At 40.9% G+C, this 24197-nt stretch overlaps 1 protein-coding gene across 18 annotated transcripts in view; it reads right to left on the bottom strand.

Annotated features, from left to right (window-relative positions):
* Window positions 1–24197, bottom strand: part of LOC116672840 (ELKS/Rab6-interacting/CAST family member 1) — a 119260-nt gene that overhangs the window by 34753 nt on the left and 60310 nt on the right. For 10 of the 18 annotated variants that reach the window (XR_004327653.1, XM_032504765.1, XM_032504776.1 and 7 more), the window contains 3 exons: window positions 19909–19962; window positions 16747–16907; window positions 448–595 (listed from right to left, as the gene is read on the bottom strand). Coding sequence is in view for 13 of the 18 variants with exons in the window: in XM_032504765.1 (XP_032360656.1) it covers window positions 448–595; window positions 16747–16907; window positions 19909–19962 (363 nt within the window). In the remaining 5 variants the exon portion in view is untranslated. The remainder of the gene's footprint in view (window positions 1–447; window positions 596–16746; window positions 16908–19908; window positions 19963–24197) is intronic. The other 8 variants (XR_004327657.1, XR_004327656.1, XR_004327655.1 and 5 more) reach the window with 1 other exon arrangement.

A 24197-nucleotide genomic window follows, 5' to 3' on the forward strand; every position in this document is an offset into this window, starting at 1 on the left:
TGTGTGTGTGTGTGTGTGTGTGTGTGTGTGTGTGTGTGTGTGTGTGTGTGTGCTCTGGCAAGGTGTATACATACCTGCAAAGTGACATATAAAGGTTGTGTGTGTTAGTGTGTGTATCTGCGGACAGAACATTTAAATAAATACAAATTCAAACGAAGGTTTTGTCACCGGAGACTTGTAGAACTGTGTTTGTGTGTGTGTGTGTGTGTGTGTGTGTTTGTGTGTGGTGAGTGTGTGGGAGGGGTAGGTTAATCCTAAATGTACCCTTGGTGGTCAGAGGAGTGTGGTCCCCACGTCATTGCCACCTCACCTGTGCTCCATTTTTTCCTTGTACCCAACTCCACACTTTTTCCTCTCCATCTCTGCTCCTCTCATTTAAATCAATGACCAAAAAGCTTTCCTGGTGCCCACAAAGTATGTGCGATATTGTGTGCACAGTGATCCTACCTGCTGTTTGAGCTGATGAACCAGACCATCCTTCTCCCTCTTCAGAGCTGCCACCTCCTCCTGGGTTTTCTTCTTCTTGGATGAGGAGAGTTCCAGCAGGGCAATGTTGGCGTCTTTTTCACTTATGGCTGCCAGCAGCGCCTCTTGTCTGTACGGACAACAATCATACATTTTGTTAGCAATACTAAAAACAAACTGAATTATTTTGGTGTAAAGCTATACTTGGTTATATTGCACGTTGATGACATTAATTGCAGTGAGAGCCAACTATTTGAATTCCACAACTTTTAAGACAGATTTTTTTCTAATGAAGGCAGTTTCAGCTAAAGAGACACCCAAATGACAAAAAAAACTGTTTTTCATTTACAACAACAACAACACTTTAACTATTCATCAACAATCTTTTCTTGAAATCTGCTTAATGTTACTGCAAATTATCCAGAGTAAAAGGAAGACGTTCCTGTTACATTTCTAAATGTGATTTGACCACTTTATGAACACCGCGAACATATGGAGACAGAAATCCCAAAAATGGATATCTCAAATTCTGGACACAAAAAAAAACCAAAACTATCTGCACTGCCAGACCCTAATTTGGGTGTACCTTAATAGTATGTTGAACCCACGGCGTGTCATCGAGTGGAAGGAAGTCCTTTTAATTGGGACGCACTTTGTGATTTAGGAAGTTAAAATTGATGTATTTTTGCAAAAAATATAGTTCTCCCTAGTGCTTAAGTATGATGCATACCATGCAATCAAAATATTTCCAGTTTGTTTATAGTGAGGATATTTATGGCATATGTTCACTCTTTCCCCCTTATTTCTCTTAACACCATCTACTATATGAAATTAGCAATTCATAACTTTAACTATATAAATACACATACTGTATATAAATGACGCTCACTTTCTGTTTCAATACAGGTATTACTGTAAATCTGTCTGTCTTTTCAGCCCTCTTGTCTGTTTCTATATCTCCCCCCCCCCCCCCCCCCGCCGGATGGTCGGGCTGACAGATGCATTCCATGTGGTCCGGGAAGCAACAAGCCGCATCCCATCCATCCCATCAGCCACAGATCTGGCTGGGCAGCCTTCATGGACACCCAAGGCTCAGAGTTCTCGGAATTCTGTCTGTTTCCGGGGAGAATCTAACTCACAACGGGTTTTCCACAATCCCACAGGGCTCAAAGATTGGCCACACACAGTCACACATGCACATAAACACACATCCGAAAGAACAAGTAAATTCCCTCCTCGTCTGTCTCTCTGAAACTCGCTTCTTGCAATAATGTAACTATATCAAGAGTGACTGTCAAAAAGATTAAAACTTCAGTTTCTAGATCAACTGAAAAAAGGCTCAAGAAATAGAGTAAGAGCAAATGAGGGAATATATCCAATCAGCATAAGCATGTAGATGGACACAGGCAGGGACATATTTCATTTACACACCAATTTTTTGGTTCACTTTCTCTCTTTAGTTAACAAATACATGGTTTCTCTTTCTCACACACACACACACACACACACACACACACACACACCACACACACACACACACACACACACACCACACACACTGGTGCAATGAGAATGCAGTGATGGTGTCTAAATGAAGACGATCACATGTTTGGACAGTATAAGAACCACAGATTCTTTGGTCAGCCTCACTGACCGCACTGTCAGTGTACAAGTGTCCCATCATGCATCTGGCCAGAGCAATACTGTCAGGAGCAGGGGCTGGGGGACAAGGCTGGAGGTTTGTAAAAGCCATTCACGCAAACACACATGCATGCACACACAAACATAAACACACACCAGACACACACCACACAAAGAGCGCAGACACACACACACACACACACACCACACACACACACACACACACACACACACACACACAATCTAGTCTTGTTAAAGCTAACAGTGCATCTAGTTTTATACCATATCTGAGAGTTACCTGCCAGCACATGGAGCTAATAAACCCCGGTGATAAAATGATATTTATTCCAGATGCGCTGGTCTCATTTTGGGCCTCTCTATGGCTCTCTCTTTGTCTCGGTCTAACACACATACACACACTTCAAACACTCTCTGCTTGGCCTTCTCAGCTCGCTTATGACAAGAGCTGGTTGTGGCTACTGCTGTTACTGTGATCATTAAAATCTGTTTCAAGTGCAGTCCTCTTAAGTTAAATCTTTAGATAATTCTACCGTCAGAGGGCACTTAAAAAGATAGTATGCTCTCAGCTCTGCTGGCAATGTGTCCCTACTATTGAAACATACAAAGACTGTGAGGAGGAAAAGGCTCCCAGTGGATACGCAGCCTTAGATCTGTAACTACCCTTTCAAGTCATTCCTTTCTGCAGCAATAGAGAGGGCACAGTAGGATAAAGGAATGTCTACCAACAGTAAGCACAGAGTAAAAGCTTATTAAAGGGCAAAACCTTTTGTTTTAGATGTTGAGGCATTTTTGCCCAACACATCAGTGGTTACTTGTCAACTGTGTGGAGTTGCATGACATGTTTTGCTGGATTTTTTTAGGTGTGAATCTGTTCTTTGACTGTTCAGCCATGGCATCTGCTGTAGCTAGTAAGGGCTCCATAAAAGAATTACAGGATTATGTGGCAAAACAATTGCCAGAAGAGCAGAAGCACTTTGATACTGGACGATTCTGCAAAACCCAAGGTAATTATCATTTTACATGTTTTTATTTTTTTATAAATATAATATCTGTGCATTACAACTAGGTATGCTTGAAGTTAGGAAAATATCCTGGTTGACAAAACTGTGGTTAAGATATGGTTGATGTTAAGCAACTAAAACACTGGTAGTCTGGTGAGTAGTAAAACGTTCATAAATTAATATGAACATTTCACAGGTTATTCAAAATTGTATAAGTTTCCATTTACATTGTATTTTCTTCCCACTTCTTTTAGGCTCTCTCTCTCATCTATTCACTCTCGGTATCTCTCGCCCACCCTGCATTTCTAATCTCTTTTTCTTTACCTCTTCCCCCCATCCTTCGTCACACGTTCTAACTCTCCACCTTTCTCTCTCTCCATCTAAAAAGAAGACAGGAGGCATTCTTTCCGTCTGTTGGCGGGCATGTGCCATGATGTCATCGCCATGGCGACAAGGCAGACAGTAAGCAGATACACACAAATGCACCAGGCACCTGAACCCAACCTTTAACACACACACACACACACACACACACTCACACAAAGTCCCATAACCACTTAAGGCCCCTCACTTTATCAGAAACACTAATGCCTGGTCTTAGATCACTCACATATTTACACACACACACACACACACACACACACACACACACACACACACACACACACACACACACACACACACACACACACACACACACACACACACACACACATATCCATACTACGTTATCTCTTTCATGCTGTCACCCTCTACTGCAATCTACAGTGTGTGTGTGTGTGTGTGTGTGTGTGTGTGTGTGTTGTGACAGATGTATGTCTGTGTATGACAGCATGTATTTCTGTAGGTGTGTATATGCTAAGGATGAATTTCAGTGTGTGTGAATGTTCACAAGTTGTCTGTGTATTCAAGGCTTTTTTCCTCTGTGTGTGTGTGTGTGTGTGTGTGTGTGTGTGTGTGTGTGTGTCTCCTTGTGTTTATGTGTGTAAAGTAGATTCAGTCCAGTGTGACATTAGCCAGTCTCCGTCTAAGACAAACACAGAGCTATTTTAGAAATAATCCCCTCTCTCTGCTCTCTGTTTCCATCTGAACAAAGCAGCTCTCCATTGTTTTGTGTGACACTGTCTGCTCTGGTTACACAGGAGTCTGCTTGTAGGATGCCAGAGTTTACTCTTTAACCCCTGTAGGACGGGCTGCGTGTCAAGCTTGACCTCATTTCTATGTAGGGAGGTTTCCCTCTACATGCTTGTCTTCAGAGAACCTGATGCAAGACTTTTTATTGCTACCTGGACTTTAAGGAAGGGTTTTTCCTAAACATACTCCACCCTCGCTCACCAATTTCAAGAAACTGAAGGAGTTTTGAGGCAAGTGAATTCAGCAGACGCACCCGGCGGGCGACAGAGGATTTAGAAAAATGTGATAATCATATTTACTGTAAACATGTGTGCTATGCGCTTTGGTTTAGAAGGTTAGGGTTAGACTAAATGGGTCAAAAATAAAGTCACAGAGCAAATTCAGGCTATTTCAACCCAGGACCTAAATTTAGCCTTCATTTTTGAATTATGCAGCAGTTGTATGTTATCTATCCTCCTTTATGCCATTAGATGTAAATAAGACAGGTCCGAGATGCTTGATTTGAAGATGAAATAACTTACTATTGTGTGAGATATGGGATTCTGTGATTTTAATAGTTTAGTTACATTTCTTGGTTCCAGCAGCTAAAATATAATACGATATATTCTATCTATCTATCAATCTATCTCTCTTTCTTGTAGATTTTGGCTCATAGTTAAATAGTTTTGACTTAGCAGAAATGTTAGACAATTTCCCATTTGAAAATTGTGGTAGAACTGTATAATCCTGAATTCTGTCCACAGTCTTCACTGTTGTGTGTGTCGAAAAGAAATGGAAAGAAAAGATTGGCGGGAATATTTTTGAATAACTGGGTTTCAGAGAGAAGAGAACGGAGGTGAGATGAGAAGAACAAGCTACAAGAGGGCACAGCTGGCTCTCAGTGGTAGCTGATGCAGTGCGCACACAGACAGACATACAGACACACACAGGCAAACATACACATTTACACATGCAGTTTTAAGATGCAGACAATAGAACATTATATTAACATTAGAGCAAAAGCAACAATTATGTCAACAAAACTTAACAACAGCAAGAATATAACTGATGGATCTCAGCAACAACATGAAAATTTTTATCATTATCAAACATTATCTCTCTCGCTCTCTCTCTTTCACACACGCACGCACCAACTACCAGTTTAGTTTCTGAGTGTCCAGAGAGGGGCCCTGCAGAGTAGTATTCCTCTCCCAGCTGACATCCTCTGTCTTGGGGCAGACAGCCAGTGAGCATTGGGCCCCCTGTTCATATCTGCTCTGAGCTGACTCTCTCTCACTCACTTGTTCTGTCTCTCCTCTCTCTCTCAGTCAGAAATAAAGTCAGAGCTACGAAACGGCGCCAGGAAAAATTAAGCTGGAGGCTCTCTTTAAGTTCTATATGATGACGTTGAACGCGCTCACTCACTCAAACACTCACACACAGGGCTGTCAATCGATTAAAAAATTTAATTAAGTTAATCACAGTCATGGGCCATGATTAATCTTGATTTATCGCAAATTTCAAATACTAAGAGTTACTTCTAAAGGCAGTGTTGAATGATAAAGGCATGAAAGAAACAAATTCTTCAGTTTTATGATCTCAACCATTAACATTTATTAAACAAATGTTCAATAACAATCAGTTGAGGCATTTGTTGAGGCATTTGTTGAGGCATCTATTTGAACTGCAGACATATTTAGCAGTAACCAACTGTTACAAAGTAATATCTGCTACGAGGTCACCAAGTACACAAAGTACATTTTTGCAATATGTGCCAGCGTACCATATGCACCTGCTTGTGACAGCTACCACTGTAGTGAACTTTTTTTCCATGCTGACACAGGCCTCTGCCTTGTACCTCTCTAGAGGTTTATCTGTGGACAGTACCTCCTCATCAGACTCTGGCTCTGATCCCATCAGAAGGAGGGCCATCTTCTTCTTTGGTGGCTCTGACTCCACTTTTTCTCCAGAGGCCTGTGGTGCAGGTTCACCATCCTTCAGCTCTCTGCTGTGGACAAGGTCCTTGAACCTAGGCTCTAGAAAGGTTGCTACCCTTAACCACCACAGGTTTGAGTTCCCCTTTTGCACAGAGCACGCTATGTAGGCAGGGTCAACATCAGAGACCTCCGTTGTACGCAGGAAATGACATGAATAAAATGCTTAAAACGCTGTCAAATCTGCAGTCCAGAGCGGTCTGTTCCTATAGTTATGACCTTACCTGTTATGTCCCACTCATTTGAAACCTTAAGAAATGGCAAATTGCCTTTCTTCTGGTTTCAACTACACCAAAAGTTAATGCTTGCAGCTGCCAGTTGTCATCGATTAGGTGTGCTGTTACACCGAGGTAGTTATAGTTACTTTCTGATGTCCAGTGGTCTCTAGTAAGTGCAATAAAAGTACTTTCTGTCAACCGCCTCCCTTTTGTAGCTTTTCAGCATTGTACAGTTCATGTTGTCTTGTAACAATATTTCCCAAGGGCACTTGGTTAGCTCACTTGGTAAAGCTGGCACCCATGTGTTGAGGTTTTCTCCTCAACGCAGCGGCCGCAGGTCCAGCTCTGACCTGCCTAGCATCTTTGCAAACATTTGCAAAAATGTGGTTCACCCGAAGAAGGTACTTCAAACTTGTCGTGCTTCGATTGGAGGGCAGTTCATCAACGCAATAAGTGCATACAACAATCAAAATGTCCATCAAGAAGTTTTTTATAACACAACTTGCCGTTCAAGGGCACCATCACCTCTGTCGTTTTTACTTGCGTTTGCAGAGCCACACGTACTGTATCCATTGTAAACATCCGTGTTAGATTAATCACATGGGTTAAAAGCCCTAATATATATATATATATATATATATATATATATATATATTTATATTTATTTATGTATATATATATATACATATATAAATATATATATTTATTTATTTATACTACTTTTTCCTCTGTTCTTAGATATCTTGCACACACACACACACACACACACACACACACACACACACACACACACACACACACACACACACACACACACACACACACACACACACACACACACACACACACACTCTCTCTCTCTCTCTCTCTCTGGTTTATGGCCCTACAAGTGAAAACAGTGGCTATGAACGCACACATCAGAGCAGGTTTTATTAAACATTTGTTGATGCCGGCCTGCCATGTGTGCAGCATCAAAGCAAAGACGACCAATAAAGCCTTGGTTTTATTGCTGCTCTCTCTCCTGCAAAAACGACAACAGAGTTTCACTTCACTAGGTTATAAAAGATATTTTAGAGAAAATGATCGACACCAACCGCAGTTGTTACTATGTGCATTAAAAACTTTGAAATTGCTCTTGAGGGCTACAATAAGCCAGACACATCAAAGGGATAATGGTAGGTTGAAAATGATAAATAATGATAAAATGATTATCGGGAATTACAGTCAAGAATGCCCTCAAGGCATTTATTTAACGCCAAAAACCAAAATGTGTTTACTGATCTTGAAAGTTTATTAGGACTGTAAGTGAAATGGCTAAGTTATTAGCATACTGTCACAACAGCAGCCCGGTCCTGATTTGACAGAAACTGTTTTATCTTTGACTGACACTACTTAGATTAAAGTAGCCCACTGTATAATGTACAATAACACACTTGGAACAGCAGAATTTTTGGCGAGATCTTGTTGAAAGTTGTGTGTGTGTGTGTCTTAGACTATATTGGAAGAGACATCACATATAAATGATTTAGTATGGAGGGCGAAGATGGGACGAGAGACCATCCGGGACAATCCAAAAAAGTGAGAGAGCGCAAGAAAGTGTGTTAGGAAAATAGGTTAAAGCTGGTGCATAGGATGTGTATGTGTGTGAGTGTGTGTTTGAGAGGGAGAGAAAAGCTCCCCTCAAGGAGCTGTTGTACATCAGAGAGGCTTAAAGAAAGACAGCAAGAAGGCTTACACACATGCACACACATTCACACACATAGACAGAAAGAAATAGCATTGACAGGGAAGGGAATAAAATAACTGGAGGATTTGGGGGAAAAAACAAATCAAAGAGACGTGAAGGGGGAGAGAGGAAGAGGAATGGAGGGAGGGAGGAAGGGAGAGAGTAGTGGGGAAGGGAGGCAGAGCGACAAAAGGCAGTAAGTGGGGGAGAGAGAGAGAAGGAGAGAGTGGAGGGCAGGTGGGACTACTGTATGACAGAATGAGGATCTGTTGTTGACACATTTCCCCTTTTTCTCGCTCCCTTTTTTCTCCTAAAAAAACATTCTCGCTCCCTCACCTCTCTCTTTCTCTGTCTCTCAGACACACTTTTAAAAACACACACTGTGACTAATAAGAAAGGTGTAAAAATGCATTATCCATGGTCTGAGGGAGTATGCTCTTTCCATGGAACACCCCCCCCCCCCCCCCCCCCCCCCCCACACACACACACACACACAGAAATGTGACTAAAGACGCAGCTTTGTCTTCACTGCTGTTCTTTACAGTGAATCCATTTCTACGGGGACACAGGGACTTCTGCCTACAATCTGTCAGCACAAACTCACTCCTCTAACACTAACTAGTCACCCTAATGGACACCTGCGACTCCCAACAGTCTATGAAACACAATTTAAAGAAACATTTTGGCTTTATTTGACAATTTGAGAGTGACAAATGTGTTTCTGTCAATCTACTGTATCTATAGATATTGCCTGTGGTAAGTCTCCACTCCGCTGCCTGTTGGTCAAACTTCTCCTCAGAAATGTTTTAATGCAGGAGTACTGAAGTCACATGCTTCGCTTACATCATGATTCAATAGCTAAGTCTGTTTCCACACAACATTTTGCTTTTATTGATACTCCAACTTTACCTACTCAGCCAAGTGTAAAACATCTGGGGATTTCCTTTCCTGACTTTTCGGTTTCCACTCAGTTTTTTTATGCAGATTAAAAAATGAGTATAAAAACTAAGACTAAAAACTGAAATATGTCAATACCTGAGAAAGAATGCACTGCAGACTTCAAACCTACCCTTATATATGCATTACCAAGGATAAAGTAGCTCTGATAAAAAATTGTACACAAATAAACGGACCACAGAAGCAAAAACTGGATTTCTGATTCTGTCATATTACAACTCTATACAATTATAACTCAATACTTCAGGGTCAAATAATCAAATAGTCAGTTGTTTTTACAAACTGCACCTCTTCAGTAATACATTTCACAATACATTACATTGGCATGGCACAGCACTAATGACAGCCTCGGTTAGTTGCAAAAGACTGTAAAATGACAATTATTTAAATTATCTTTAACGGCAAAATTTCCAATTTTAAAAGCAAAATAAAAAGCCAATGATTGAGTTTGATGAAACATAATCCATTGTTTCATTTCATTAATCTTGTACGTTTATGTGCTCAGTGTCTTTGTTCACTAAGTGAATCCACTTGCTTGGATGCCTCACTGTGAGCCAACTTTCCCATTAAGGAGGATAAAATCTTAAAATGGAAATGCATTGTAGTTCTGCTGTAATTTATAACCGCGGATATACTGTTGATGGCTGAGTCGTCAGGTTATAAATCTGTCTTTTTCTCTCTCCAGCTGATGTCTTTTTTTCTCTTCAGAGTATGTTAAACAAGCCAATCTGTCACTAGTCTGTCCTGTTCTCCTCTGCCTGTCTCTCTACCACAGTTTTATTATTTTCAGAATAGAAATGTAATTGGTTGGCACTCCTAATGTAAAACCAGAGGCTTTGAGAGAAGAAAATCTTGTTTAGTTTTCTACTTTTTGATACGTTTCCCCTCTTCATTGCTCCCTCTCCTTCTTTAATTGCTGTTTAATGATCTGTTTGATGGCCTGGCACTCACAACCTATGATCAGCAGAGGAAAACAGGCGAGTTTCGGTTTTGCTGCATCCTTTTCTTCTTTATCTGTTCTTTCTTGCACTTGTTTCTTTTTGTTCTGATGTGTTTGGTTCTCTTCCATCTTTTGGAACATTATGCTCTTGTTCTTAGCTCCTTGTGCTTGTTTTAATCCCCTTCACTATAAAAGGAGGCCTCTTTTTTCCTCGGATGTATATTCAGCATAAGATTACTGGTTAGCAAGGCTTCAGAGAGGTTCAGAAAACCCTTGTTATTTGAATAAAACTTCTAACTGAAGCGCATCTTTTATTGCTTCTATTTTCCCGATCCAATCTCTCCCTCAGTCTGTCACAAGGGAGAAGGAAAAATCAAAAAAGGAAAGAGGAAGATAGCCAGAGTCGGAGAGAAGAGGGCAAGAAAGGCAAGTACAGACAGAAAGAAAAATGGAGAGAAATGAGGGAGACAGAGCGAGGCGCCCTGATTTTAACTTGTAAGACATAAGTGTCAGAACTGCGTGCCCCTTTTTTGTCACGCTAAGCCTTCAACATGTCTGTCATACACAACACACAACAATTACACGCACACACACACGCACGCACACTTTGGCACATTGTGGATTAATCTCATTGCTTGGGGATCAAAGTGGCTGTGTCTGGTTTATGGAAGCACACCAAACAGGTGTGTTGCCAAAAGCATGTGTACACGCATTTGTGTGGGAGGATGTGTATGTGTGTGTGTTTTTGTGTGTTTGTCTGTGTGTGTGTGTTTGTGTGTGTGTGTGTGTTCCTCTGGAAGTGAAAGCTTCTAAGCAGTCACGCTGTCTCATCTGGTTTTGAAAAGGACTCTGTGTGTATATTATTCCTGAAGGCAACGTGCACTTGTACTTCTAATGTTTGTGATGGGATAGCTGCCATGCATATGTGTGTGTGTATGTGTGTGTGTGTGTGTGTGTGTGTGTGTGTGTGTGTGTGTATGTGTGTGTGTGTGTGTGTGTGTGTGTGTGTGTGTGTGTCTTTAACATGTGCAATCATATTGTTAGTGATGGCTTTTTGGCTGTGATGAGCAGAGCTGTCATTCCATTGAAAAAGAGATCTTTGACTACATGCACACAAACCGAGGGGCGCAAAAGACACATACAGACAAACACCATTGATTAGTTTCAGTATGCAGTGAAGACACTGACCGTAAGAAATACCAGCCTGCCAGACAGAAATTTGTCAATAATGACATTTCCAGACAGATGTAGGCTTAGAATGGAGAGATGGATGGAAAGAAGCAGGAAGGATGCAGAGAATAAGCGATGTAAAAGGAAGGCCAGAACTTTGGAAGGAGTGAATGCGGGACGGCAGAAGTAAAGGAAGGGATGGCGGAAGAGTTGCAGCGAGAGGTTTTAGGGTTAGTGGTAGCCTTGGTGGGAGATAAAACAAAGAACAGAGGAGCAAAGGAGAAATAAATTGGATTTATAGTGTTCACCTTGAGAGATCAGCCAAGGCAACAGACTCTGTAACAGACAGACTCAAATTGTCCTCATTCTAGATGCTAAATCCACTAACAGCTTCATTTTGATATTCGTTTGGGCTAATAGAAGATCCTTCTCCAGTAAATCCAAAGAGATTTTGGCATTTTTAATGAATCACTACCAAATGCCTGATTTGTCACAGCCTGAGGCAGCCTCCCCCACACAGAGAAAACAACTACAATGTCATTATTATACAATATTTTATTTCCCTACTGAAGCAAAGAAAAGTAATAGTACTCACTTTGTTGCCTATTTCTGGAAGCCTTTACCATTTGCATTGCCAAAACAATTGTCAAGTGCATCTCCGCCCTTCTTTCTCCACAGCAGGGTCTTTTCATTGTGACGCTCCTCTGTTTTCTTTTGTAATAAATGACCTTTTTAAGCATCATTAGCATTACAATCTCCATAACAACCTTGCAAATAAACAAAAATCAGTGTCTCGCTGTTTTAAGTTTCAAAACATTTGCTGCAACAGATGAATTCTGATTTGATGTTTATAAAAACATATAGTTCTGGTACTTTGATAAAAAATGACTACTAAATCAGTGCAGAAGGTAAAGAAGAACGCTACGTGAATGCAGGGGGTGAGGACATAACGTAAGTAGCTATACATTCGATATATATACTGTAGTCTGAAAGATTGATGGATGAGCGGAAGGAGCGAGGGAGACGGGAGAGGAGGTAATATAATTTCTTTGGGATTTCACGCAGTTTCGTTGGCTCGACTCAGTTGTTGTTGGACAGCTGTCCTTCTCCTTTTCTCTATAGCATAAAAACATTTCTGCCTCTTTTCTTCATTTTATTATCCTCCCACTGCCCCTTCCCTCAAAAACAGATTTATAACTCTCGCCCTGACCTCTTTCCTATCTTTTCTTCTCCTCATTTAGTCAGTTTTCTTCTCCTCTCATCTCCTCTCCTGCCCATCCTTCCTCCTCATACCTCCTTTCTTGTCCTTTCCTCTCGCAACAAACAATATAAAAATCTCTTGTGGCGAGACCTCTAGCTCACTCTGTAAAACGTGTCCTTGGCAGGGGCCTGGGTTTGATTGCCCCCCTAAACTGTTCCTGTCTATCTGTACTATCCCATAAAAATGCAAAAAAAGCCCAAAAAAATAATCTTAAAAGAAATAATCAAAAACAAATTGTATATATTTTTCTATATTGTTTCAATCGCAATGTTGTGAAACTGGCATTTTCAATTATGTTCAGTGATGTACAAGCAAAAAAAAAAAAGTAAAAAAATATATATTTTCTTTGGAAGGATTTTGTTCATTTATTTAAAGTTTACTGTATGTAAAAAGTTTTTAAAGTTTTCCAAATTAAATGTAAAGTGTAAGGATTGATGGTGCTGTATGCTGTACAGAATGAAAAACCCTGACTTGATTAATATAAGACTTATATATACAGTGTATATACATACAAAATAAATATAAGTCTTACATTAATCAAGTCTGGTTGGACATGTACTGCATTGGAAGTTGCACCTCAAAATTATCCAAACACATACCTGTACCACAGAGACATGCATGTGTGGGGTAGGAAATGAGAAAAGACTCCTAGAGAGCAGTATAGTGAGTAAGAGATGTGTGTTGAATCTCAGTAAAGCAGAACTGCGCAGAGTAAAATAGGCTTTAATTCATCCAGACTGGGATTTCAGACCCGAATCCCTGCTGTTAAACACACACTGTCAGCACATTCCTTTGGCTGGCGGGTACGCACACACCTGCAAACTCCGAACACATGACGACACACATGCCCACAAGCCCACATGAGGCTGGGAAGTAAAGGAGCATGTGCATATTTAATGTATATCACAAAGAAAATATGTCTGTGTGTGTGTTTTACGAGTGTGTGTACACGTGAAGGTTGCTTCAGATGATTTATCAGTGGGAAAGATGCTTGTTGGAGCCCTGCAGGGCAGATGTGCGTATCTGTATTCAGTTCCGTTTGTGTACTTTCTGTGTTTAGTGCATAGCACTGTGTATTCCATTGCTGGGCAACAGCCTGGCCCCTTGTTAACTTCCTGTCAATTGATGCCATTCACATACACTGCAACAGGAAATCCACTTGGGTTCATTTAGAATGTTTATGTTTACATCTGTGAAAAGGTCTAGGTGTGTGTGACCATGCATGGGTATTTACGTGTCATCAGTGTGTATTTACATGTTTGTGGTTGCTACATGTGGTTTTATGCTCATATTATATTTATGAATGTTGATTCTGTTATTTCTATAACAAGAGTGTGCTCTTGGGCACGTACACAGAAACACACAAATTAATAATACACATCAGGGAATGGAGGTTAGCATAGCGTTAGAGTAAAGAAGACATATACAACCAGCTGGTAAAACCTTTGGCACAAAGATGGATAGAAGCTCACACAACTACATTACAGTGTATGTGTGTGTATGTTTGTGTGTGTAAAGCAATAAGAGAACTAAAGGGAGGAAACAAGAGAAGGTGAGAAAGCGAGACAGAACATCAGTATTCCAGCTGTATTTGGTACATATTTCAGCATGGGAGTGAGAGTATGCATGTGTCTTCATATATTCTATGTCTGTCCGAGAAACCTTGGAAACATGCTGTATCATATATCATGTCTTACAGTAACATTAATCCCGACAACGATGTAAAACTGGGCAACAGGTCAGACATCAAACCCCGAAGAGTTACGGCAGCCTGTGTGTGCAGAGACAGTTTCATGTGCATTACACCGAGATATATGGACATGCCGGACACAGCCGCCTTAAACATCTCGTGTTTTACATGTGAGAGAAAGCATGAAGCGAATGACGTATTTGCTGACCAAACCCTAATGTCTTGTGAAATATATGAGCAGTGGCATCATGTACATAACTCACAGCGAAACATCTAGCAGCTACCAGAAACATGTAAACGTTTCACTGAGGGGAAACAGACACACATACACAATATTCCAAATATGTAGGAAGAATATCTTGCTGCAGCCTGCAAAATATCATGTTTTATGCAACGGCAGAGGATGAAAGTGCTGCATTTGTTTCAGTATAATCACTGGTAAATGAAACAATTCTTCATAAACATCTGCAGGTGATTCATGGAGCCTTTAAAGGAGGGGTATCCAGTGTGTTTTGGCAGCTACTTTTGATCAGAAAACAACCCGTTTACAGATGGAAACAGGAGAAAAAGCATGGTATGAAAGTGTTTCTAAGACTCAAAAGACAAACAAACTGCTGGCCAACAATAAATAAATAATATCTTCAAAAACAATCAATACTAATGATACAGAAATACTGTTTGAGCAGAGGTAGTAACAAACTCTTCTTTAAGGAGATTTTATGATTTTAACTGTTTATATACCTGTTACTGTACCAATGTGTGATACAAATGTATTATTGCCCAGGTCAGTAAAACCTGCCACAAAATAATCCTATTAGAATAACATGCATTCTAAAAGACTTATATTAAAAGCTACCTATTCAATCTAATTTAGCCACTTTACAACTATATTTACAAATATAAGTGGTAATTTGCCTTTGGCTCAACTGAGGTATCAATATCTCTGAAGATGAACAACTTCTAGTGGCGTGTTAAGAACTAAACAACTTAATTTCAACTGGAAAAGGTCAAATAAACAATTCGCAATCACATACTGAATGCATAAGTCATAAATATTGTCTCATGGCCAAACATATTGTTTAATTACATTTGATGGGTATTTACAGAACCACCAGAGACGATCAGCAGAGTAAATATTTGAGCTCTGGGCGGTAGCAGGTATGATCTGTGTATGGAAACACACAGTCACATCACAGTTGTGTAGTGATGTTAACCACATTGGATTTATACACACACATACAGACACACACGTGCATAGTGTGCCACTGGGACAGTGAAGTTAAATAATAGCTCAGATTCAAACATCCTACTGTAGACTTTTTAACATAACCACGTGTGCATTGTGGACTGTTTGTATGTTTGTGTTTGTATGTTGTTATTGTGCACTTGCGTGGTCCGTATGTGTTGGTAAGTGTATGTACATGAAGTAAGGATGCAAGTGTGTGTCCACTCATGTATGTGCGTTACTTAAATATTCACCATGGCGTCTGTATTTTACTTTAATAGGAACACTGGACAAGTCAGACGTCAATAAATCAATCACAGCGTGCTTGCACACGTGCACACTCACACATGCAAATTCACATACGAAAACAAGGCCACGCATTCTGAAGCGCTGGAGCTTGTAATATTCACACGGGTCGTTACTATGGCGATAAAATGGCCAATAACCTGCTCACCTGGCCTGTGAATGGACATGCTGGTGGACACACACACTCTTGTCTCTCTTTAAACACAGTAATGCTACGTTGGTAGAAAACGTCAAAGTCGGCGTGGAGGAAAACTAAATCCCAGAGCAAGCTCTCATTTTCCCATCATGCCACAGTAAAAGATAGTCCCACAGCGTTTATAAACAGGGAGGACATGCTAACATGAACATTCTCCTTGGCTTCTATTTCAGCCCAAAGCAACATTCCACTAAATTAGACCTCGTAGTAAGGTCTCAGTGAGGATGTAACACAGCAGAAAATGCAGGGAGTCATTGGACTGCTGGACTCCTCTTAGCTGCACTTAAAATTCAAACCTATCTATTAAAATGACATTCAAATTTACACAGAGTTACGGCATACACATGAGTGTGTGCGGGTGTCTGTGCATGTAATCAATCATATGAAGAGCTAGACAGCGGTACATGGTTATTGCATTAACACACTACTTACTTCTATGGCTTTAAAGTGCAAAGCGAAAGAGGGTAGAGATAAAAGGAGAAAGGAGAGAGAGAGAGGTAAAGACAGGAAGAGGAAAGAGAGAGTTGATGAGGTGTGAGGTGAAGATCATGCCAATGTGACCAGTGACCACCTTCCTGGAACACTGAAGCAACATGGGAAACTACTGGAGATATCATAAGAGCTGCTAATTTCAGGGGAAGTGTTGAAGGTTATGCCTTAGTAACTGAGAACTGGTTGGGGACTTTATACTGTATATGTGGACTGCTGTGCCACCTAGCAATGACGTAAGTGTCCAACAAAGATTGCACCCGTGTTCATGTTCAGCTGTTATACATGTTAAAATAAGTAACAATAACAAGTAATAAAAATTGTGTGTCTTACTTCATCTCCAGGACCTCCTCCAGGTGTTTCCGCCGCTCGGCCCGCAGGGAGGTCAGGTGACCTTCCTTCTCGGCCAGTGAAAGTTGAGTTGATGACAGCTTAGCTTTCATCACATCCAGTTCCTGTTTCACCCTCTCCATGGCCACCAGCAGGTCCTCCACCTGACACACACACACACAGACACACACACACACACACACATTGTAAGACATTTTAAGGATGACTTTTAATTAATCCAAATTCTGTCTCAATCTGATATTTAAAATTCACATTTTCCTTCAACCTTTTAATCGGCAATTGCTAAAAACAGATATTGACATTTATATTTGTGTGTCTTTCTCTCTCTCTTTCTCCGTCAGTCCGTGTCCCTATAACAGCTACTGTGCTTTTGAAGTTATTTAATAATTTCTCTGTTTTTACATGAGATACTCAATTGCAGAACATCAAACGTGTCAGTTTTCTTTCCTCTCTGTTGTTAATCTTTCTCTCCCCTGATATTTATATATTTGATCTATGTCTCTCTGGCTGTATATCAGTTTGTCAGTTTAATGTCTCTGAGGTCAAAGTGTCGAGGCCACTGTGATTCTCACAGCCCGACGATGACCTGACCTGACCTCACACACACACACACACACACACACACACACACACACACACACACACCTTGTCTTTGGATACGTCTACTTGTAAAGTTATTTATTCCTTGTTTGTCTGAAGTGTTTATGTAAAAAGACGGGAGAGCAAGAGCGTCAGACAAAGAGGGGCTAAGAGAGAAAGAGTAACCAAGATAAATGTATTTCTGCAGAGAAATAGATGGCAAACGTTCAAATAAAAAGGTAAAACGTCCTGAAGAAGAGCGGAATCTGAAAGCAGCTCCTGTTCAGAGAGAAATGGGGACCAAGACAAATAAGAGTCTTGTGATTAGAGTCAAAAAGCTTCAAGAAGGAAGATCTTTCTCTTATGTCTTGCTGTCATTACTCTCTTCCAGACCTACAGTGGTGTGAAAAAGTGTTTGCCCCCTTCCTCATTTCCTGTTCCTTTGCATGTTTGTCACACTTTAGTGTTTCGGAACATCAAACCAATTTAAACAATAGTCAAGGACAACACAAGTAAACACAAAATGCAATTTGTAATGAAGGTGTTTTATTAAAGGTGAAAAAAAATCCAAACCATCATGGCCCTGTGTGAAAAAGTGATTGCCCCCCTTTGATAAAACATACTATAACTGTGGTTGTCCACACCTGAGTTCAATTTCTCTAGCCACACCCAGGCCTGATATTGCCACCCTGTTCACATCAAGGCATCACTTAATGGAGCTGCTTGACACAGTAAGGTCCACCAGAAGATCCATAAAGCTAACATCATGCCGAGACCCAATAAATTCAGGAACAATTGAGAAAGAAAGTAATTGAGATCTATCAGTCTGGAAAGGGTTTAAAGCCTTTCCAAAGCTTTGGGAACCAGCGAACCACAGTGAGAGCCATTATCCACAAATGGCGAAGACATGAACAGTGGTAACCTTCCCAGGAGTGCCGCCGCCAAAATTACCCCAAGAGCGCAGCGATGACTCATCCAAGAGGTCACAAAAGACCCCACAACAACGTCCAAGAACTGCAGGCCTCACTTGCCTCAGTTAAGGTCAGCGTTCATGCCTCCACCATCAGGAAAAGACTGGGCAAAAATGACCTGCATGGCAGAGTTCCAAGAGAAAAACACTGCTGAGCAAAAAGAACATCAAAGCTCGTCTCAATTTCTCCACAACACATCTTGATGATCCCCAGACTTTAGGACAACATTCTGTGGACCGATGAGACAAAAGTGGAACTCTTTGGAAGTGTGTTGTCCAAGTATATCTGCGTAGAAGGAATAGTGCATTTCAAAAAAAGAACATACCACAGTAAAATATGGTGTGTGTGGTGATGGTCTGGGGCTGTTTTGCTGCTTCAGGACCGTGAGACTTGCCGTATAAAGGAACTATGAATTCTGCGTCTACCAAGAGATCCTGAAGGAGAATGTCCGACCATCTGTTCGTGTACTCAAGCTGAAACGAACTTGGGTTCTGCAGCGGACAATGATCCTAAACACACCAGCAAGTCCACCACCGACTGGCTAAGAAAACACAATGAAGACTTTGGAGTGGCTAGCCAAGTCCTGACCTGAATCCTATTGAGAGTTGTGGTATGCACTTAAAAAGGCCGTTCATGCTCAAACCCCTAATGTAACTGAATTAGGACAATTCTGCAAAGATGAGTGGGCCAAAATTCCTCCAGGACGCTGTAAAAGCCCATTGCACGTTATCGCAACGCTTGGTTGCAGTTGTTGCTGCTAAGGTGGCCCAACCAGTTTATTAGGTTTAGGGGGCAAACTTTTTCACACAGGGCCATGATGTTTGGATTTCTTTTCACCTTTACTAATAAACCCTTCATTTACAAATTGCATTTGTGTTTACTTGTGTTGTCCTTGACTATTGTTTAATTGGTTTGATGTTCCGAAACACTTAAGTGTGACAAACATGCAAAGGAACAGGAAATGAGGAAGGGGGCAAACACTTTTTCACACCACTGTACGTAATATTGGGTAATCCAACAACTTCTCCTTTGCAACCATAATCTTCAAGTTGTTAATCTGAGAAATTCCAAGCCATCTTCTGGCTTTACTCAACCATAATATGCCTTTTAAGATTGTAGACATTGGTGGAGTTTACAGAGTGTTTCTCTGTTGCTATTTCAACAAATATTGTTTTACATTTCCGATTGGATTTTTCACTCCTTAAAACATAGGGCTGAGATTGAAAATGTGAATAAGAAAGGAATAGAGACAAATAATACTGGTACATCATATTTTTCCAACATCACTACTGGACACAGAAGGTTTGCCATAACGTTAGCATGAATGAATGAATAAATAAATGAACAAGTCAATGAGTCTGACCCAGATAAAGAAACCTTTTGTGCACCTTTCCAGAAAGCTTTACCTGTTTACCGGCACACTTAAAACGTACCGGAGGCAGTAAATGAAGATTTGCCATGCTGCTGTTTCCCAAAATAAAAATGTTAAAAAACGTGACAGAGTGAAATGAAAAAATTAAATAAAAATAAAATGATGAATGGTGAAGACATGAATAATGAAATGTACAGAAAAAAGGCTGGATTGTTTTGTTACCTTTGACCACCTAAAGCCGGCTGTGGTGAACTCATGCATTGGAATGTTAGAGAGCTGCATACAGAAAACAGAGGGATGGAGACAGTGAGAGGGGAGAAAAAAGGGATACAAAATGGTGGCAAGAGAGAGTATGAGACAGAAATATAAGTGAGGCAAGGAAAGAGAATGAGTACAGAAAAGGGAAAAAAAGCAAAGGTGGATATAGGGAGGACAAGATGGATACAAAGAAAAGGCACAGTGGAGAAGGGAGAAAGAGTATGAAAGTAGGAGAGAAGTGTAACAGAGGACAATATAAAGAGGAGGCAAACAGGGCATTCAAAAAGGTAATTAGGAGGAGTAATAAGAGGGGGAGATGCGATTGAAACAGCAAACATGCGGGGAGGAAAAGCAGAGAAAAGAAGAAGAGAAAGACAAAAGTTGTAAAAGTGTTCAAGTGAAAAGATAAAGTGCACAGCAAAAGATGAGATAGAAGAAGCAAATAAAACAAATGCTAAGCAGATCAAAGAGATACCTAGATAAAAGAAATTGCAGACACATCGCGAAAAACTGACCGGTCAGAAACACAGGCAGGGTTAAATGTGCAATGCAGACAAGGCAGAAAGAGAAGGAGAGAAGGGGAGAAGGACAGAGAAAAGAAGACAGGGGAAAGGAGGAGAGAAAGGCCTTTGGCCAACATCAGAGATGTAGACTGAAGGATGGAGGGATGCAGGGAGGGGTGAGGAGTGATTAGGCCCGGCTGGAGAGAAGGAGCTGGAGGGAAGGAGGACTGCAACTACTTCCGTCTTCTAAATGTTTATGTGCGTGCATGTAAGAGTGATTTCAACTTCATTTTATAAGGAAGAAAGAAGAAGGTGCACTGAGTTCAAGAATGCAAATTGTCTGCTTAGCGAAAGATGGAAAGCTGGAGACGAGAACACCAGTTTGGTCAGATGTAGTCTGTCATACTGTTGACTCATTTCTCTGTCACACACAGACAGACAGACAGACAGACAGACAGACAGACAGACAGACAGACAGACAGAGAGAGACACATGCACACACGCACACACACACATCTTTCTTCAGCGATCAGACATACAGTAGTGACTCATGTCTAGCAGAGAAGGTTTAGTATATTTTTCTGTGGTCTTGGTCAACCAAGTTTGCCAGACGCCCTATCCATGGGACAGTCCTACACGCACACACACACACACACACACACACACACATATGTGTATGTGTGTGTGTGTGTGTGTGTGTGTGTGTGCTGCTTTTGCGTGTGTGTGCCAACACTATAATAACCAATGTTTGCCTTTGAACAGGCCGTCCTCATTAAGGGAGGAAATTGTCTCCCCCTCTGTCATCATTTTATAAATCATTATGTGAAAGGCTAATTGCAGTGACGCAGTTGTAAAACGGGAACACAAAAATATTTACAATTTACTTGTGTATATAGAGACACATTTCCAGTCTGAAAACCAAAGTCGCGTCCATCTGGCTCCTGCTGAATGCTGTGTTGTGTTACACCAGTGCGCTGTTCAAATGCCAGTTAGCACTTCTTCCCACCATGTTTGTGTGTGTACAGTATGTTGAACGTGGTCCTGTGTATTACTATCCTGTCTGTAAGTACCGTGTGCACACATGTGTCTGCACTGAAAAGGCTGAGTTAGTGTTGTTGATGTTGGGTGAGGACTGCACTGAGTGCTTGGCTGCAATCTCCACTCGTTCACCGCACACTGTCCTTCCTATTTCACTGAAGCATTTTAACACGGGGATGCTCTCCAGCACCCTGCCCCAGCCTAAATGGCCTCAGTTTTGTCTAATTAAAGTTGCCACTTGTAGCATTTTTAAGAATTTCAATACATTGCCGCCAAATTAAATGTGAGAGCTTTGTACACTTACTGTATACAGATTAAGCAACAGTCAACTTCAGGAGGATAAACATGTTGGGTGGGATTTTCCCATCTTATTCTGTACTTTACAATCTTTGTATTGTATCCCTTGTATTGGGAAAACCTTGCACATGTATGATCTTCTCTGCAACTGTGTCTTTGCTTTGTGGATTTGTAATTAAGCCATAGGTTACTACTAGATCAGCTTGTTTGACCAAATTTCTCCGGGAACTATAAAACAATAGGATCTGAACTCAGGAACTAAACACATGCTGTTCTTTGTAGTTACTGTGGACTTGACCTACAGTACAGTAGTGAAATGATGCAAAGGAGACCTTCAGAGGTGGAAAAGGAGACTGTAAACTCCAGGGCGCTTGTCTCCAATCCAATCTGCTGAGTGTTTCATGGTTATCAATTTCTGCTTTAGAAGAAGGCTACATAACAATGACGAAACAAATAGCAAGCCTTTTCCTCTCTTTCTACACTCCCTCTACCCTTGCACATCTTGTTTTTTTGAGTACTCTGCAAGCCAAATTACTTTACTTGTTACTACTGGTAACCATTGCTCGTTTACTATGTGAACTTAGCTGCAGACAAGTTGTAGCAGCAACACGCGATTGACCGATCAGTGACGATCAGCTCTGCAAAGTCTGCCCAGGAAAGTTCCATCAGAATGTACTACACCCTGAGCGGGGAATTTTTCGGGACCAGAAACTATGGCCAAGGAACTAAATTTAAACCCTCGCTCCTCCCATCTAAATTCCAAATTATGTTCCTCAGATCCTGAAATGGTTGCTGGGCCCACTAGAAAGGTCACTGCAGAGAAAACTGTCAATATAAGACCCATCTATCCTCCCAAGAAAAATGACAGAATCAGTAATTTCAGTAAATGCGGCAAAACAACATATTTACATTCAAGTAACAAAGCCCTCTAGCCACAATAGCTGCAAAAGTCTGACTTAATTTTTCCCACTTTCCCATTTTTCCCCTAGTCGTTCTCTTACCTCAACCGTGTGGTTTTCATTATAACCATGACAAAAGCCCTCTGCCCTTAACCAAGTAGTAATTTTAACCCAAACCATGATCCTACTCTAAACCTTACCAAATTTTGTTTTGTGCCTAAACCTATCCAAACTAACCATACTATTCCCACATTGTAAAACTGATGTACTGTCCCACAATCATAAACTGTACAAATTACGTATCATGTTGTATAATTTGGTGAATTAGGGCTACATATGTGCAAAGGAATGCATGTGACTGAATAGATACAATACATATTTTACATCAACTTTTTCAAAACCACCACTAATAAGTGAATTCCCCCATTGTGGGATGAATAAATTATTATCTAATCTAATCTACAGCCGCATCAAGATCCCACAGTTGAATATCCACCTCCAAAATGTTTTTTTTTTTGGATGCATCCTTACCCCAAGCTGTCGTGTGCATTATTTTAAACATGTTTTCCTGTGGCACCTGTGGCAAATTTCAGTATTCTTCATGAATTTTAACTGTACAGGTCCGCACACAGAGCTGAAGAAAATACATTTGTTTTGTAAGCCTTGTAGTATCTTTGCCAAGAGAGCATAAGTAACTATTTGCCTCCATCTGTCCATCATTTTTTTTACATCCATCTGCTTGTCATTGCTTGTGGTCTGTCTTTCTTCTATGACACCTGTCTATTTTGAAATTATTCTGCTGTGGCACCCACAAACATTGACCATGGATGAGGGTGTCAGCAGTAAAACATGTGTTTGCATGCCTGTCTTTATGTGTCTGTCCAGAAGTAGCCTGGTAAGTAAGGGCCAGAGAGGACGGCCAACATTTAGAGGCAGAAATAACAATGGAGTCTGGCCGTTTTGCCAACAGCTACAGCCGGCCATGTTTTCTTAGGGCAGTTTTCATCCTTACGGCCCACGCTGTTTTTTCCCCCCTTGTCAAAACCCATCTAGGCTCTGAGGAACATTACCCATCTCTATGGCCTCGTTAAGCCACTGGTACCCAGGGGAGCCACACAAACACACTCCCACTGGTCTGAGGTTGAATCCACTAAACCCTTCCCTTCTGAGCCTTCCTTAACACCGCTCTGAGCTTTCCTACTGTCTTACTGTAGATAAAACAGATTACAAATTGGAGTGGTCGGGCTCTGCGCCATTAAAGAAAAAGCTGTTTGTGTTTTCTGGCTGAAACGGACAAAACACATGCTGTTCTTAAAATAGGGATGTATTTACATCTCCCCCAAATGAGGAGTGACTTGGCAAACACACACAGAGCCACACCTGAATAAGCTCAGTTGGCACAGGGCATGTGTGTTGGAGCTACCAGTATCCCCTACTGGCATAGCAATATTTAGCTATGTCAGAAAGAGTTTATATGTTGCCCTAAAGATGTTTGTATGTGTGTGTGTGTGTGTGT

This window comes from Etheostoma spectabile, chromosome 23, assembly GCF_008692095.1.
Source record: "Etheostoma spectabile isolate EspeVRDwgs_2016 chromosome 23, UIUC_Espe_1.0, whole genome shotgun sequence".
Taxonomy (NCBI): domain Eukaryota; kingdom Metazoa; phylum Chordata; class Actinopteri; order Perciformes; family Percidae; genus Etheostoma; species Etheostoma spectabile.